This window comes from Apteryx rowi, unplaced genomic scaffold (genome assembly GCF_003343035.1).
Source record: "Apteryx rowi isolate R43461 unplaced genomic scaffold, aptRow1 scaffold_267, whole genome shotgun sequence".
NCBI classification, from domain to species: Eukaryota; Metazoa; Chordata; class Aves; order Apterygiformes; family Apterygidae; genus Apteryx; species Apteryx rowi.
In genome coordinates this window covers 289,689-306,556 of record NW_020449052.1, presented here as the reverse complement: position 1 = coordinate 306,556, position 16,868 = coordinate 289,689, and the positions used below count along the sequence as shown (strand labels likewise).

The 16,868-nt window shown below is 40.8% G+C and overlaps 1 protein-coding gene across 17 annotated transcripts in view; it reads right to left on the bottom strand.

Moving 5' to 3' along the window:
- Positions 1 to 16,868, bottom strand: part of NAXD (NAD(P)HX dehydratase) — a 52,580-nt gene extending 35,712 nt beyond the window's left edge. For 14 of the 17 annotated variants that reach the window (XR_003253883.1, XR_003253884.1, XR_003253881.1 and 11 more), the window contains exons 1-6: positions 16,792 to 16,868; positions 14,900 to 15,465; positions 13,530 to 13,901; positions 10,044 to 10,194; positions 8,678 to 8,723; positions 6,954 to 7,042 (exon numbers count right to left, since the gene is read on the bottom strand). Coding sequence is in view for 10 of the 17 variants with exons in the window: in XM_026068039.1 (XP_025923824.1) it covers positions 6,954 to 7,042; positions 8,678 to 8,723; positions 10,044 to 10,194; positions 13,530 to 13,901; positions 14,900 to 15,446 (1,205 nt within the window). In the remaining 7 variants the exon portion in view is untranslated. Of the gene's footprint in view, positions 1 to 6,953; positions 7,043 to 8,677; positions 8,724 to 10,043; positions 10,195 to 10,636; positions 10,727 to 13,046; positions 13,461 to 13,529; positions 13,902 to 14,899; positions 15,466 to 16,791 lie in introns of those variants that run through there. The other 3 variants (XM_026068049.1, XM_026068047.1, XM_026068048.1) reach the window with 3 other exon arrangements.

Genomic DNA, 16,868 nt, shown 5'->3' with positions numbered 1-16,868 from the left:
AGAGAGAGAGAGAAAGAGAGAGAGAGGAAGGGGGGGGAGGGGGGGAGAGGGGGGGAGAGGGAGAGGCAGGCTATATTTCTCAAATGTGTAAATCATCATTCTTGTAAATTAACTCCTAATTTCCAGAAGTCCAAAATCTTCAGAAAGCAGCACCTTTCAGCCCCATGAACAGAAGTAGAAATAATGACTTATTCTAGAAATTTCCTTGATCCCATTATCAACTCATGGGTCTCCTACTGAGCATGTCAGACAGATCAAATCTCAGTGACCACACTGGCATGCAGTTGGTTGGATGCTATTAGTGACCTAAAAGAGACACTTGGTGAATTAAGATTAGTGTATTAAAAATAACAAAAAGAAAGTAAAGAAAGCAAAATGGGTATTTTCATCACGGGGCTACTGAATGATCCTTATACAGAGTTTAATCTGCAAATGTTAGGTATGATGATCGTTATTTTTCTGCTGTAATCTGACTAAACGCTGGAGAGAAAAATGAAAGAAAAGGAAAGACCTTAAGGAGGAAAAGATTTAATAATATTAAAATTAAGTGTTCCTTCATAGCTACTGACCCTAATAAAGTTAATTTAGGCATAGAAAGTGAACCTGTTAGGCTTCATCTGAAGATTAACTCAGCAGCAAGAGCAGCAACCCAGCAGCCAGGAAGTATAGGCCAAAAAGCACTGGTGTTGCAAGTTCACAGGAAGAGACTGTTCTTAATATGCAGATACCACAGTTTTTACTTGCTCAGTGTTCTAACTTGAAGGTGGCAAGAACACAGGTCATCTATCCAGGTATGAATTTGGAAAAAAACATATTAGACACCTATAACAATGACAACAAGGCCTGAAATGTATTTCACAGTTGCTACTTGGACACCAAAGCCACTCATTTAGGTATCAGATCTTCTGGTTCACTAGACATTGGGCAGGGATATTGTTAACACGCTACAGGCATCAGAGCCAACAACAGCTTCCTCAATAATCAACTCAAATGCATTATACAAATGCAATCACCTCTCTTGCGCAGAGCAGAGCCTCATATTGCCTGTAGGAAAGAGCTCCAAAGGAGAAGCTATCGCTTAAATCTGTTTCCTGAGATTTCTCATACAGACATGACAACAGCCCTCAAGGACAACTCCATCCAACCTCGTAAAGATCCCACAAGTATCAACAAAACTGTTTTATAGCCTGCATTTAGAGATATCCAGATCTTCAAAGCAGTTACAGTATGTTTTGATCTCAATCACATTACCAATGTGTATTACAACAACCCCCCCCCCAAAAGAACAGTGATTACCAAATGCTGTTTTCATATTTTAGAGAGTTCATGGAATAGGTCATGATCTACTAATATTTCCTATGAACTGACTTGATAATTAGAATCTGTCAAATGTCCTTCCAAATGAACTGCAATCAAACAAAAACTACAATTTTAAAAGTGATAAAATAAAGTTGAAATGACAATGTAACTCAGAACGAAATATAGATATAAGTAAATGACTTAAAATGTCCCTGAAAAACTATTACAGATCGTTATTTTTTAATGTTAAATCTGATAAATAAAGTGATGAACTTTTTTATTTCATTGGTATCACTCTCTAGATTACATTTGACACTTAAGAAACAGATGACAGTTGAATCAGTATGCAAAAGGCTATAGTACTTCAAATCAGCTTCGGACACATGAGAACACAAAACAAGTCTCAGTCTAAGTATCTGTTTTGCTGGTTGTGAGCTGGAAAAAGGAATGAGACTAAAAGCTTCAAGAAAAAAAAAAGGCAAAAACAAGTTTCAGGCATGCCTTCCCTTTGCTCAAACTCAAAGATTAAATATCAGAGAAATCTAATGCTAGTGTCAAATCACAGCAGTTTGGCAAGTGTTCAGAAGGATGAATCTGACCAGGACCTAACAGGAGTGCAATGTTCCTACACCTGTATACTTCTCTTTCTGACCTACCAGAAAGCAGTAAGAACAGAATCATTCTCCACAGTGAGGCCAAAATGTTTTGCCACAACTCCCATTTGGAGGAGGTGATAAAACCACATCTGTTAGTATCACCTGGGATAAAGATCCCTGCAACAGGAAGAAAGGGGCTATGATATAGGGTGAATATACCTCTTTTCTTTGATTCACTCAGCAGCATAACACAAAGCAGCAGCAGCAGCTCTTTCCAAGAAAGCTAGATCCAGAAAACAGGTCCATAAACAACTGTTGTCCAAGGCGCTGAATGACATGAATAGAAACAGTTTAAGTATACTCCTCTGAGTCAGCCCATACAAACTGACCTTTATCTCTCCCTAAGTACTTAGGAAAAAAACTTGCGTGATTCTGAGCTAGGCTGCTGACTAAAAGAGGTTTGGGAGAAAGATCACAACATTTTGACTCGCTTCTTCACCGCAGGTATAATAAAGACTCAGCAACCAAGTCACTGGGGAGGCATTTTTTTGATGATGAGAGCAATCTGAGCTTTACTCCTTGATTTTACTTGGTGACAAGAATTCTTGCACGAGCAAGAATTTCCTGCAGCTGATCCAGAAGAGGGAAGTTAGTTCCAGGTTATGCAGAAGAAGTGTTTAATAGCTACCCTTCCTCCCTCAACGGACTCATGTTTTTGAATTTCCTCTCCACATATCAAATTAGAAAGGATCAAAAGCATAAAATCGTTCCTAGGCCTTTGCACTGGTTAGAAGTGTTCAAATAAATTATCAGGAGCTTGCTATCCATGATTCACTTTTATGATTTTCTCAAATTATCAAAAAGTAGATGAAATCAGATAGAACTAGGTGAAATATGTTTCAGCAACTGTGATCTAAGCTGTGCTTTTTCATTAATGGTAACTAGCCTCAACATACAGGCCAGCCTGATGCAGGCTTTCTCCTTAATCATTTTTAGGATCAATCTTGACCCTAGAAGAGCAAAAAGAACTAATCTTTGTTTAAACCCAAAGTAATAGTTGAACTTTGGGATTAACTAGAATACTTTCAGGGTTACTGGCAATTTTTCCTAGTCTATACAGACCCATTATTATGACCAGCTGGGAGAAAGGTATTAGTTCTAAATCTGTATCTAGTTCAAGGATAGGTTTTTTTGAGACACAATGGACAAATTATAGGACTTCTGGACCAAAGGAAATTCATGATCTGACATCTCAGTCTGCTTCTCTGATAAGTTCTAGAAATCAAGGAATATATAGACTATTGACATTACAAATAAATGATCTGCCAATCAGATTGAAGTGGGATACTCAGTAGTATCTCCATCTCTCTATGCCTACAGAGAAAGGTAAACACAATAAGATCATGAAAAAGTCTTCGTAAGGGGGGATCTAACAGAAAAGATTATTCTCTCTTCATTTAAAATGTAGCCAACTGGGTTCAGATAGCTCATTTAATTTTGTGATCAAGTGCCCAGCAAGGTAGGATGAGCCAATCTAAGACACGTATTCAAGAAGCCTATTGAACCTGACCTGAGTCAGTGCATACACATGGGGAATATAAAAATGTTCCTGAAAACTGTTTTCTAGAAAGTTTGAAACACTATTGCAAAAAAGTGTGTGCAAATCTATAGCAGAAATCCACACAGACAATGCCTGCAATAAAATTTACCTCCTGCATTTTAATATGTTTATCTTGTCTGTATTTGTGTAGAGTTTACAGTAAGAGCATGTTAACAGAGAAAACAGAAAAATGTAGCACAAAATGGGGGTGGTGGTGATGAAAGCAAGACAGCTATGAGCAAGACTCTGTATATTCCACTATTCAAAAGACCCTAACTTCTGCACTACGTATTTTTAAGTTGTTCACAAGAAACCCTTAGTCAGCAAAAATATTAAATAGGTTAGTTAATATCAAGTCATCATTGAAAGTGCAATTATGTATTTGATAGAATCCTCAGATAAAAAGGAAAAGCTACTATTGAAAATATTGACTATCTATGGTCCCTAGAGAGAAAACTATTGTTATTCAACTCAGGTGGTGAGTACACACAGCCAGGTGTAAAAGCTCCATCCTTCCAGATCCCAGGCTGCAATTCGCAGTTCTGGCTCCCCTTCCTTTACTCACAGCAACAGAGAATGAAGTCACAAGATAAAAAGTAGAGAACCTTGTGTTATGGGTGTCTCCAGTACAGGATGCTACACTAAAAATTAATCGCAGACTGATCTGCAGCTTGGGACACATGGAGTCCCCCCCCCTTAGCACTTGCAACTTCACAAGATGGATGCCCGTTTTCATAACCGTCCTTCTGCAATCCTAAGCAATCCTTCTCACATAACATACTTCACATCCGTGAAGTGACAGAAATTTGCCAAGGACCTGAGACTCAACAGCCCAACTTCTAGCTCTCACATACCTCCTCTAATCATGCCATCGCAGACAGCCTAAAGCAGCTCTAATGAGCCAGAAGAGCCCCTGCACTCAGGGGGCAGCAGGAAAAAGAAAAAATGTTCTTTCCTTAAGGTGATCCCCCTTGAGGTGAAAGCAACGCTGAAAGGTAGTAGCAACCAAGTTGCAGGGAAGAAGATAAAACATCAGACTTCTGGCTGTACAAAATGGTAGTTGAGCCTTGGCAAAATGCCAAGTTGTTCCAACAGTGAATTGTGAAGTACACACAGGGCCATAATTATGATTAGCATAAGGGAGTGGTACAACAGCTACCTAGTTACTCTGAAGGGTCACAGAGAAATTAGAACCAAGCTAAGTTTTAAGGAGGGACACAAAAGAAAACAATGACCTAGTTCAGTGGTTTTTACCAGGAGCTTCTTCCATGCATAAAGTGTGGCCTGGAAACTACAAAGACTGTTTGAGAGACCAGGCTCTGAATCAAGAATGGCTGTCAATAACTAGCAAAACTCAAACTGCTCCTTAATATATAAAAGATCATATGAAAAATGTGACACTGGGGTATAGAAGATCTTACAAGAAAAATAGGCTGTTTGTGTAAATTTGAATAAAACCTGGGCTTGACACAATTAGTCAAGATTTCTTCCTTTCTAAATAAATAAGACCATATTTCTCTTCTCCTCAAATGAAGCAAAAAAGAAAAGATGAAAATATGAGAAAGTTTAACAAGCTAAACCTGAACATTCAAATTACTTGCATTTTTTCATTTTGAATATCAGATAAACAATATTTACAAAACCATTGATTCACACAATTAGACAGTTGTCTGGGTGAAATTAATCAGAGTTTTAATAAAAGTATTAGACATTATCATCAGGTTTCAGACCTAAAGCTATATGGCCATGAATGCAGATTTCTGTATTTTGATATACTCTGTCCATTCACAAGAATTTAAAGACGGAGGTGAAGTTTAAACTCAAAAGTCCCTTGCAAATAGAAGGGTCAAAATTGTCATTGAAATCTGAATTACACAGAAGACACTGACCAAGAATCTTCATGAAAAAGATACCCTTATTTAGTAGGAACAATCTGGTCCTCTATGAATAGAAATTTTACTGTTTACACACTGTTGCCTCCTTTTCTGATTATGCTTCTTTTCGTTCTATTAATCTTTTCCATTACCACAGATATCAAGAACCTTGCATATATAAAACATGCTTCTCCCAGGGCAAGGTCAGCCATTCCCACAGAACACAGCCATACGCAGTATCCCGCATGTCACTCGCCACAACCTAAGTTACAAGCTAATACTGCCATTAAGATTCTCCATCTCATTTGTTATCGCCTAGTGACAGGTAGAGTGGCTCCTAAATCTGCAACGCCAGCTAAGGATCTGCCTTTTGGATTTTAGAGGCTAATGTAATTGGACTTGTAAAAACTTCCATCCTCCACCTGTTTTTAAACATTTTTCCCTGTCTAAAATTCAAAAAGCTGTGATTTTTTTCTTTCTTTAGAAAAAATAAAGCAAAAAGCAATCCCTGACATCTGTCTTTTCAACTGACTTATTTCTAGGCACCTCTCTCTACACAGACAGGAATGAAAACCACCTTCAGAATGTAGTAAACTTACAGCCTTCCACTGCAGGCGTCCCCGTAAGGGAGATCATATTCTCCTTCTCAGACACCAAAATACTTCTACTGTCATAAATCTTATCTGACAGCAATATCTGACACACATGCTTTTAAATTATGTTTTTTCTAGCTTAATCATGTCTTTGCTATATATACCAATAGACCAAAACATGCATGGCTACAAGCTTAGCTCAGGGACGTGTATCTAAGGCTCACATGCCAGTTCTCACCTACAGTGCTCATTCTAAAGAATTGTAACACATAACTGAAACAATTTATCCTGTAAAACTTCACCAATCAGTGACACATTTCAGAACAAAAAAAATCAGGTAACTGCACACAGATTTTCCCAGTTAGGACTGTGGCTTATTAAACGTTTCATCTTCTTTTTAACAAACCTTACATTTTAGATAAGAACATGCATTTATTCCCAGCAATAGCTGTGTATCCAATGCAACTTTTATACGTACTTATAAAGAAAAATGAGAATGAATATCTCTCCTGGTAACTTCACATAGATGACTATACACAAAACAGTGAGAGGAAAAAGATACACTACTGTTATTATTAGCATTAAAGACATGAGAGAACTGGGGCATATTCTATTTGGCTTTTCAAAAACAGATCCTAAAATGCTGACTTGTAGTGAACCTTAGATCTGGATTTTGCTATTGTTCTTATTTAAATGCATTACAATCAAAAAATATATATATGTCAGGAAGTAGTGGAAAGCAAGATCTTTGCCTTTTTTTAAAAAATTGTGCTTTGGTAGTAATGAAAAAAAAACTTTCACAACTGGTTGTTCTATATCAAAATCTCTAACAGTTTTTAATGAAAGGACAAAACCAGTCATTTTTGTAATTTCTGTCTCACCCATCTCGTAACTACAGAAAAGAAATAATGCAAACTAATCAATTGTCAGACTGAAACGTTCAAACTAGCAATCCTGACTTGCTCATTTAAACAAAAGATAAGTCACTTACAGAACTGGATGAACAATCAGCTCTGGACTATATGATTTAATTACAGTTGCTGCGTCTTTGGTACAAAACACGTGGGATAAATCTGCACCCTAAAAAAGAAAATTTGCAAACAGAATTATGAAACTTATACTTAATAATGATATAATAATTCCAAAGTTTATTCACTGAACAGCTGAATTCCTATTTGCTAGTAGTTAAAGCAAACTTAATTACCTTTTCCATTTTGGCTTAGCCTGTCATACAATAGTTTGGAGAAAATTAAAAGCATTTTCTCTATCTAACTTTCAACATGAACTTTCTTTTTCTTTCTTTCTTTCTTTTTTTTTTTTAACTGATAGGCTGTCTAAAAATGCAGATCTTGAACCTTTTACTCATTAGAGAAATATTTCAGATGAACAAAGACTAAAGTATCACACAATGAGAAAAAAGACAAAAGAATGCAGCTGAACAAGAGACAAGCTACATTAGAGAAGAAAAATAATACTGTAATAGATGTGCAAAATATAGATATGACAATCTGTGACGACTTTCCAAGTCCCACCATTTTTACTCAATGGGCCAAATCGGTACCTGATGAAGGCTGGCACAATTTCACCAACTCCCCTTCATTTAAATAAACATTATAGCTAAGGAGTTTAGCTACAAGAGTTCCTTATCAAATTAGAAAATCACAAGTACGCACAAAATTATATAAGCAGAGATTAGAAAAGCTGATTTCGTATCTGTATTACATGCTAAAATTTCCCAAGGTTAAGGAAAGTGTCTCCTCTGCTTTATTACTTTATATACATTTAACATTTCAAACTACTAAGCAATTCAGAGATTTGACCCTGTGACTCTTTATGTGAAGATGTAATGAGCAAAGGCAAAGCAACTTCAGTAGGGGTCTGCCTACTGCACTACTGTATTTGCGTTTGGTGAACAAAAAACGGAGTGGTCTTAGTGTCTTATAAGATTATTAAATGGTCTTCTTCCAATTTTAAATCCCTGAGGGACTGCATTTAGAGGCACAAAACTTCTGGAGGGTAAAAGGAGAAATTGGGGTGCAGGGGAGGAGAGAAGGAGGTACCTGGATTGGTTACCTACTTATTGAAACAAATCTTCAAAAAGGAAAACATACATAACGAACAAAAAGTACTGATACACACATAGAGTACTGGTACCTATATATATTATGTGAGCAAGATTCATTTACATTTGAATAATCATAACCATTTAGTTCTACTGTTAGAGATGGGGCTGTAGTACGCACTAAATATATTTTTAGCCACTTAATGTATCACTAATACAAGGAAGTTCACACTTCTAGGAGAAAAAAAAAAAAAAGCTTGGAAAATACTTCTGCTAAAAATTACAATGTAAACAAAGTATGCTATTAAATAATTATGTTAAACTCAACACACAATTTTTAGATTTATGGCATGTAAGAATTTTACCAGCCTATAACTAAGTTTTGAAGGAAAGTTACTTCATTTGATGCACTTATCAGGTGCAGACCAAAATTCAGAAGAACTGACTGCAGCACTGAAAATGTAACTTAAAATATTTATCTAAAATTATTTTATTGTTCACTTTTGGAGAAAATATTTCATCAGGTTCTGAAATTTCCCATTCAAGCCTCTGATTAGACAGCTTTCCCTCTGAAATTTTCAATTTTTTGACATAATCGTATCTCTAACTTTACATTATACTGGGAAAGTATATACAGAAAGCAGAACACGTACCACTTTGAGAGCTGTAATTGCAGCAAAATACGGTGCTCCTGTGTATCTAGAATGAAATACAATTTAGGTTAGGAAACAGAGTCATAAGGTTAGGTAATTTGGAAATCAGTCTGCCATAATCAAGTCTCAAATTCAAGAACAGATTAAAAAAAGGCTTTCTCCTTTGTTTGCTGTAAAAGATGGATAAAATCCTGCTACACTGAAACCAATTGCAAACCTTGGTTTGATTTCAAAGGAGCCAGGATTTCAGCTTAGCCACCTGATCCCTTGATAGAAATATTTATAAAGATTGTGCCATAAAAAAGTAAACTCTTCTCAGACAATCAGCTTAGAAGTCTGGAAACAAACAAAACAAAACAATAGTTTGAACACTGTTTGCAAGCCAAGTCTGGGATCCATGACCTGGATCAATCCCATCTGGTTTTAAGTACTTAACTGAAGTGCCTAAACTGTGATTCCAGTTGCCCTAAATTCTCTTTAGAAAGACTGAAGAGGGAGATACGGGCAGAATACCCTCCACCTCCAGAGGTATCTACTTCTGCCAAGAGTAAGAGCCCCGGCCCAGCAGCCCAGGAGGAAAACTAATTCCCGGCCAATCAACCCAGGATGCTCCAGCTATAATAAAGCACATTTTTGCTCCTTATAGAATGCTTATTAATGGCAGATCTCTTTTACAGGAAAAAGATGCCACCTCTATTTTGAAAAGGGAAATAGAAAAACAGGAAGATTTAGTGGCTCATTCACAATATTGAGCAGATTACTGAACATGGCCAAGAAACGGAATCCAGGCTGTTTTATTTCTAGGTCAGCACTGTACTTAACTGATTTACATTGTGTTTCTTTTTTTCTAAAACCAGATATTTCTATTACTCCAGAACATAAAGCAAGATACTTTTATACTCTAACACCATAATTCATCAACATAAAAAGCACACAGTAAGAAAATACTGCCTCCCTGGCTTAAGACACCCAGCTCTCATGATATCAAAATACAACAAAAATTACCCTAGAGCAGATGTGCCACTCTCTCTATTCATTTACTTCTTCTATAAGCTCATCATGCTATGGGAAAAGACATTAATACTGAAAGTAGAGAGAGTTAGGGTGGTCAGAAAAGATGGAGAAGGTAGACACAGACACAAACATTGACATTCTATGTTTCAGCTACATTCACTAACAAAATTCTGCATCACTATCTTGAGGTGACATACTCTTTTACAAGCATGCATGATCATGATGATGCACTAGTAAAGCTCTCTGGAAAATATCCATCATTTTAAATGTAGGGTGAACTTAAATGTCTTCAACAAGTAGTAATGACATACTCAAGCTCTCTCAACAACACTCAGATTTCTCTTTAACTTACTCTTGACATCCTCCAACAATGCCTATGCGTCCATCTTGACCTTTATGCCTTTTTCCTGTTAGAGGAGGGATAACATTGCGCACCAATTGAAAAATATTCTCCATATCCTTTAGAGTGTGTGTTTTGTGCAGTGAAAAAGATCTCTCTATAACTGAAAAAAGAAGAAAGTATTGCATTAAAATACATTCTTTCTTAAACTAGCATTTCTTTTAAGCACTCAAACGTCAATAAAAACACTTGAAGATACGCGAACTGACATACTTCTAAAAACAGATACTTTATCACTTAAAGGCCTTAAAAACACTGAATTACTGGGAAAGGTGATCATTTTTTAAATTAATTTAGGGCCTGATGCAGAAAATATTCCCACTGACTGCTCACAGTCCTAATTTAGGGTTTAGGTACAAAAAGAAAGAAACAGCCCAGAATAGTTATATGGACATTTTGTAACTAGAAATACCTTCTTAGTTCAGTTTGAAATCACTTCCACAATTAAGCTCAACTGAAATAGGTACACTTAGTAAGGACTAAATGCATCCAGACAGGGAGTGAGCACAGAACAGCTAAAAGCACATTTTAAATATATACCCTACCTTATTTTCGCTTCCCCTTAAAGACTTCCACATCTTAGCAGAATCAGGGCCTATCTCACTGCTTTTTATTTTGGCAGGTGGTTACAAAGCATAATGAAAGTCTTTCTGTAAAACTATAATCACATGCACTAGATGCAAACATTACAAAAATCACACAAACAATTTTTAGCTATAATTCAACTACAGATCTCTGATGTGAAGTTACATTTCAAGCTATATATTAAAACAACTGCAGATTCAAATTACTGTTTCAAAGGACTATGAAAATTTAGAAGAAAGTATTTCAACGGTTACAACTACAGAGATTCAAACAGACGGTTACTTAAGAATGAGACAAATTAGAAGATCAGTACCTTACACCAATGATGTATTAATTAGAAATTGCAGTAAATGTACTAAAAGAATTTTTATCCTTGTATTTCAACAAAACTCATTAATTGTATGATTCTGTTTAGAAGAGTGGTTTGTTTGAATGTTAATATTCAACTCCTAAACTGTAGTCATGCTCTCTTTTCTTTTTCAAACAGATTTTCTAAAAATCTTTCTATGACCTGCTAAATATTAATACAGAATCATGTAAAAAATAAACCCCACAATATCCCTTTTCAGTTGTGTAAGACTTAGTAGACCCCTCTCTGCGCCTCCCAAATCTAGAGGGGAAAAAGAAGAGGAAAAACAATTCCAAAAATTTGGATGTAATAAAGAAAAAAAAGGTAATCAACAAGATAACTTCTCATCTGTGCACTGTCAACAGAAAGCACCTTTTTTTCCATCCTCCACAGAATCTAACCCTAAATCAGACACACTAATCTTCAGTAATAAAATGTCTTAGTGTTCAATAATGACAAATACTCCTGGCTGATCTTTTGCTTTTAAAAATCCTTCTATAATACAGGCATTCCATTCCTATTGAGATTAAAAAAAAAAAAAAAAGTTTGGGAATATGGCCAAAATAGCATTGCAGTCATCCAGAGTAGAACAAAACACTCATCTGCTCTAGAAATAGGGCAGATTATTTTCTTTAAATCACACTTCACACATTCACTGGTTTTCAACCACACAAAAAATACACATCTCATACACCTTGCAAGCCTTAAAGTGCAACTGCTGTTAAGAAAGACCTCTGTTTCTTTGCTGCTGGATTTTGTTCATTTGTAAATATAAAGTGATCATATAAAAACCAGAAAGAAAACAGAGAATTATGCAGAACAGAATTCTAAGTAGAGCCCCACTTACCTACAGAAACATTGAGGCAGATTTAGCTATCAACAACTGATACCCTAACTCCTTAACAGGAAATGTGTTGCCTGAAGTGTCATTTTTTACACTTAATCATAAACTCTTTGTTAATCCTTCACCAGTCAGAAGATTAGAATCCTGAGTTTTTCTTACTACAGTTAAATATATATAATGCATTTTTGCACAGTGTGATAACCGTGCACCTGTATGACGAAATACAGCAAGAGAAACTAAACCTCAGTTTCAAGCCCTTACAGATAATAAAACTCTTTCAACTTTTAGCACAAAACATTTTAGAAGTAATGGTAAGGTACCATCATTCCAATCTCAAATGATTTCCTAACGGATTTTCTAAAGCACTTCAGTTTTCCTTTAATTTAAAAGCAAAAACAGTAATTATAGACCCCATCCATATACCATAATTTATCTATTGAAATCTTTTGACATCAAAGAATACTACAGATCAGCTATCCAAACAAGAAGATGCACAAGTAAGTCAGTTAACCTAAACCCTTACAGGCCTAAAAAATCAGTCTACTGTTCACTTTAAAGAGAAATTCAGGAGTATTTAACATAGAACTGAAAAAGTTCTGAGATCCTTTCAGGAATCAGAGAGTGCCCTTTAGGGTCTGATGTGTAGGATTATTATGCAACATGGTAGGGCTTTTTTTTTTAAATGAAATAAGAAATTCAGAATTAAAACAAAATAAGACTTGTCTCATTTCAACATGGCAGGCTATAACCATCAAGCCCTGAGTGGACACTGGTTTCAGCACTGATAGACTACCCCAGTTCTGCTCTTGCCCATTCAGTCTACCTTCACATACAAATAGATAAAGATAAATAACACAGGACCAGAGATCTTTAGAAGTCTGTTAAGGAATGCTAATATCTGATTATCAGCTTCAGGCCCACACATAATGTACAGAAGAAAAAGTATGTGCATAAATACCAATTCTAGAGCTCTTTTTGTTTTTCCCCCCCCTCCGGAATAAATTCAGACCCTCAAAGAATTTATAAATGAACTGGTACAGAATAAAAATATATCCAAATATTTTCCTCTCATACTATGCCTACTAAAGTAATATGATGTATAATTAAAAGATAAGATTCAGAATTTTCAAATAAAGAAATTTATTTTAAAGAAGCTGTTTTTTAACATGTGACTTACTTCAGTGTAGGCAAAATTCCACTCTTTTCCCAACCCTGAAAAAACATATGCACATCCTTAACTTCACATACTGAGTTAGACCTGTTAACTTCAATAGCAGCAGAATTTCTGCTGCAAGATATCTAATCTTTCCAGGTCACATTTTCAGCAAATGCTCTACTTGCCTTTTTTATATAAAACTTCTCCTAACTTCCATTTACAGAGACATGAATGCGCAGAGAACTCCCCAGTGTTTATAGGGTACTTTCAGAAGTGTTATTTCACTCATTAAAATCTGTTATAACTAATATGTCTATATTAAATAATCAGTACAATGGTACGAATGACATTTTAATTTCATTTTACATCAGACAGACACCTTCACCACAACATTAAATAATTCCAACTACCTTTTATTTTCAAAAGCTACTTACTACCAGAGCTTTCACATAAAACTCAAAAAAAAAAAAAAAAAGCTTTTATTTATGCTATAGAAGGAAGTACCTATCGGTGGAGAAAGTGCTGCTGTCATAGCATTATAATTAAAGTTATCCCCATATGAACGATGGTTTGCTCTCTGAGGTGGACTTGCTGGTATAGATTGTGACCTTTGTGATACTGTGGAAGAAATTCCTGCCAACATCTGTCCCAACATTTGTAACATCTGGAGCTCTCGAGCATGCTCAGCTTCGCGACGCTTGTCCTCAATTTTGAGCCTCTGCTCTTCATATTTGTAAAATTTCTCTTCCGTATCCACACTCTGCTGCAGGAATTTTTCCATCATTTTATCCAATGTTAAATTTGCATGGCGTTTTTTTGATCTTTTGGGCTGACTGAGAGGTGGGGTAATAGTTGGAGCACTGATTTCTTTAAAGCCTAAAACAAGAGGAGATAGTATTATTTTTCTGAAGTGGTAAGAAGAAAGCAGCAAAAAATCTCCCTATGAGATGTGGACCTAATGCATCACAAAGCTATTCTTTTTCAATGGGAAGTGCAATTACTTCAGATATTTTTGCTTCAAGTGCCAAAGTACAGACACAAGCTTCAACAAAGTTATAAAGGTAACACAAAAACCACACAGAGGTGTCTTTTAATTGTTGTAGTACTAAACTTGAACAATAGGAGTTCTTTTGATCTTCTAAAAAGGTTTAAGTGAAGGCTATTAAATAGTATAGCCTTGTTTGTGTATTGCAGGCAATTACATTAATCTAAATTGAGTTTCAGTCTGTTGGCATTCTGGATTTGCATTTCAAAAGAACATTAATGTAAACAACTCTTTGATGGGTTTTATGCGTAAAAAGAAGGTTGGTTAAACGTCAGCCAGTTGGTCGATTCCTCAGTGATGTTAACTTCTGAAGACAGGTTCACGTTTGGATTAAAAACACAGCATTAATCTAGATTTAAAGCAAACAACACTGCTCCCCCATATCCACAACGACTGAGGGTGAAGACCGAGGAAGGGCCAGGCTTTATCTAGGGACTTGTGTCTGCAAGCAAGCAAGTTAGAAACAGCGTTTTTGAAACAACCCAAGCCATTGATTGCACTAACGCTGTCCCCTAGCTTTGTGGCCCATCCACAAGAAGCAGATTTTTAAAGGTATTACCGTCAGCAGTGTATACCGACTGGCAAAACGGCACGTAGTCTGAGGTGGACAGGAAAAAACCCTTCAGCGAGAAGGGCACCGCTTCTCCCACACTGGCACTGCACGGCTCCTGCTCTGCGCCAGGGTCTCCCACTGACGAACGCCAGCAGGAGCCTGCAGCCCCAGCGCTGTCCGCCTCCGCCGCGGCTGCCCCGCGGGGGGGCGAAGCCGGGGCCGCGTAAGGTGCGCGGGGGCGATGCAGGGGGTGCGGGGCGGCCGGGAGCTACTCACCGTCGGCGGGCGGCACTGGGATGGCGAAGGGGGGGCACTCCACCTTGATGGGGTGGTCGGCGTAGGAGGAGCACTCGCCGGAGTCCTCGGTGAAGTTGTCGCGGGGGGACCCGAGCTCGGCGTCCTCATCCAGCTCGGCGTCGGCCTCGCGGCTGTGGTGCGGCGTGCCCGGCGTGGGCGGCCCGGTGGGCGGCGCACCGTCGGCGGGCACCGCCAGCGGCTCCGGGGCGCCGTCGGGCCCGCCACGGCAGCTGAGGATCCGGTCCATCTCGTCGTAGTACTTGCAGATCTTGCGGGCGTGCCCGTTCTTCTTCAGCCCGTCCCGCGCCTGGTAGTACTGGCGCTTGAGGCCCTTGATGCGGATGCGGCACTGCTCCGGGGTGCGCTCGAAGCCCAGCTCGGCCAGGCGGCAGGCCACGTCCCGGTACACATGGCTGTTGCGAAAGTTGCCATCCAGCGCCGACTGCACGTCCGCCTCACCCCAGATCTCCAGCAGCGCCCGCGTCTCCAGGTCCGACCACAGGAAGCCCCGCGTGTTCGTGATCATCCTTGGCCGGCCGGGGTCACTGCAATGGCCGCGCACCGGGGAGAGGGAGGGGAGGGAGGGACGGAGCGGGAAGGAGGGAGGGCGGCGGGGGAGCGGCAGGGAGGGAGGCGGGGGGGGGAGGTTTAATGCCCGCACTCGGCTCTCCCAGGGGGCGCCTACACCAGCCCCGGCCGCGGCGCAGCGGCGACCGCCGGGTAACCGGGCCGCGGGCCCCGCATCCCGGCCCGGGCCGCTGCCGCTCACACGCCAACAAAACTTTCCAGGCGCCGCTTTGCGATGCGGTCACCTGCACGCACACACACGCACACACACACCAAAAAAAAAAAGAAAAAAAGAAAAAAAAGGAAAAAACCCTCCCCACACACACCTCCCCGCTTCGCAAAAATAAAGGCAAATAAATAAAGAGGCTGCGGGTGCGGAGCCGCGGCCCCGGCTCGGGCAGGCTGTCACCCGAGCGTGGCCGCTCCCCCGCCCCGGGCTGCTCCGGGAGCGGCAGGACGGCAGCGGCGGCTGGACGCGGAGGCCCCACTCACCACACTGCGCTTCCCTCCCTCCCGCTGCCTCCCCGCCGCAGTGGAGCGCGGTCCCTGCACGCACACTGCGCACACATACACTCACGCTGCAGCTCGGCGGCGCACGGCCCTACCTCGCACACCGCCGCGCCGCTTGCCCGGGCAAAAACACCCAGCGCGCCCCCTCCCCCCGGGCCGCCGTGTCACTCAACCCGGGGCAGGCAGCCAGGCTCCCGCACACACGCACACGCGTGGCGGGGGGGGGAGGGCGGGCAGCCGCAGGCCGCAACAAAAGCCCCGCGCTGCGGCTCGCACACGCAGCTCCCCTAGGGCGGGTGCAGGGACCCCCCCCCTCCCCCCGTTCCCCGCTTTATTTTGCGAAGTTGCTGGTGGTTTGTTTTGTGTGCATTGCTCCCCCCCTTCCCCGGCACACCCCCCCCCCGGCGCCCCCCTTTCTGCAGGCGGGTGAGCGACCCAGCGGGGCCCCGGGCACGGGCGGCGGGGGGGGGGTCACTGTGGCGGGCGACTCCCGCAGCCCTGCCCGGGGGCGGCCGCTGCTCTCGGACGCAGCCTCCTCGCCCTGCTCCTTTCTGTGAGCTCTGCTCCGCTTTGCAAACCCTTCCCCAACCGAAACGGCGCTGCGCGGGCGGCCGCGGCCCGCCTGCTTGCTGCCTCTTCTTCCTCCTCCTTCTCCTCCGGGCGAGCCGCCGCGCCACGACTCCGCGCAGACCCTGCCCGCCTCCGCGCGGCGCTGCCCCCTCCCGGCGGCCCCGCTGCCGCCCACCCGCCCTTTTGTCCCGGCGCTGCGCGCACCCCCGCGCAGGGCTCTGTACCTTCGTCACCCCGCAGCCACCACGCCAGCGCCGCGGCCCCGGCCAGCGCCAGCAGGGCGCCCGCGGTCGCAGCGCCC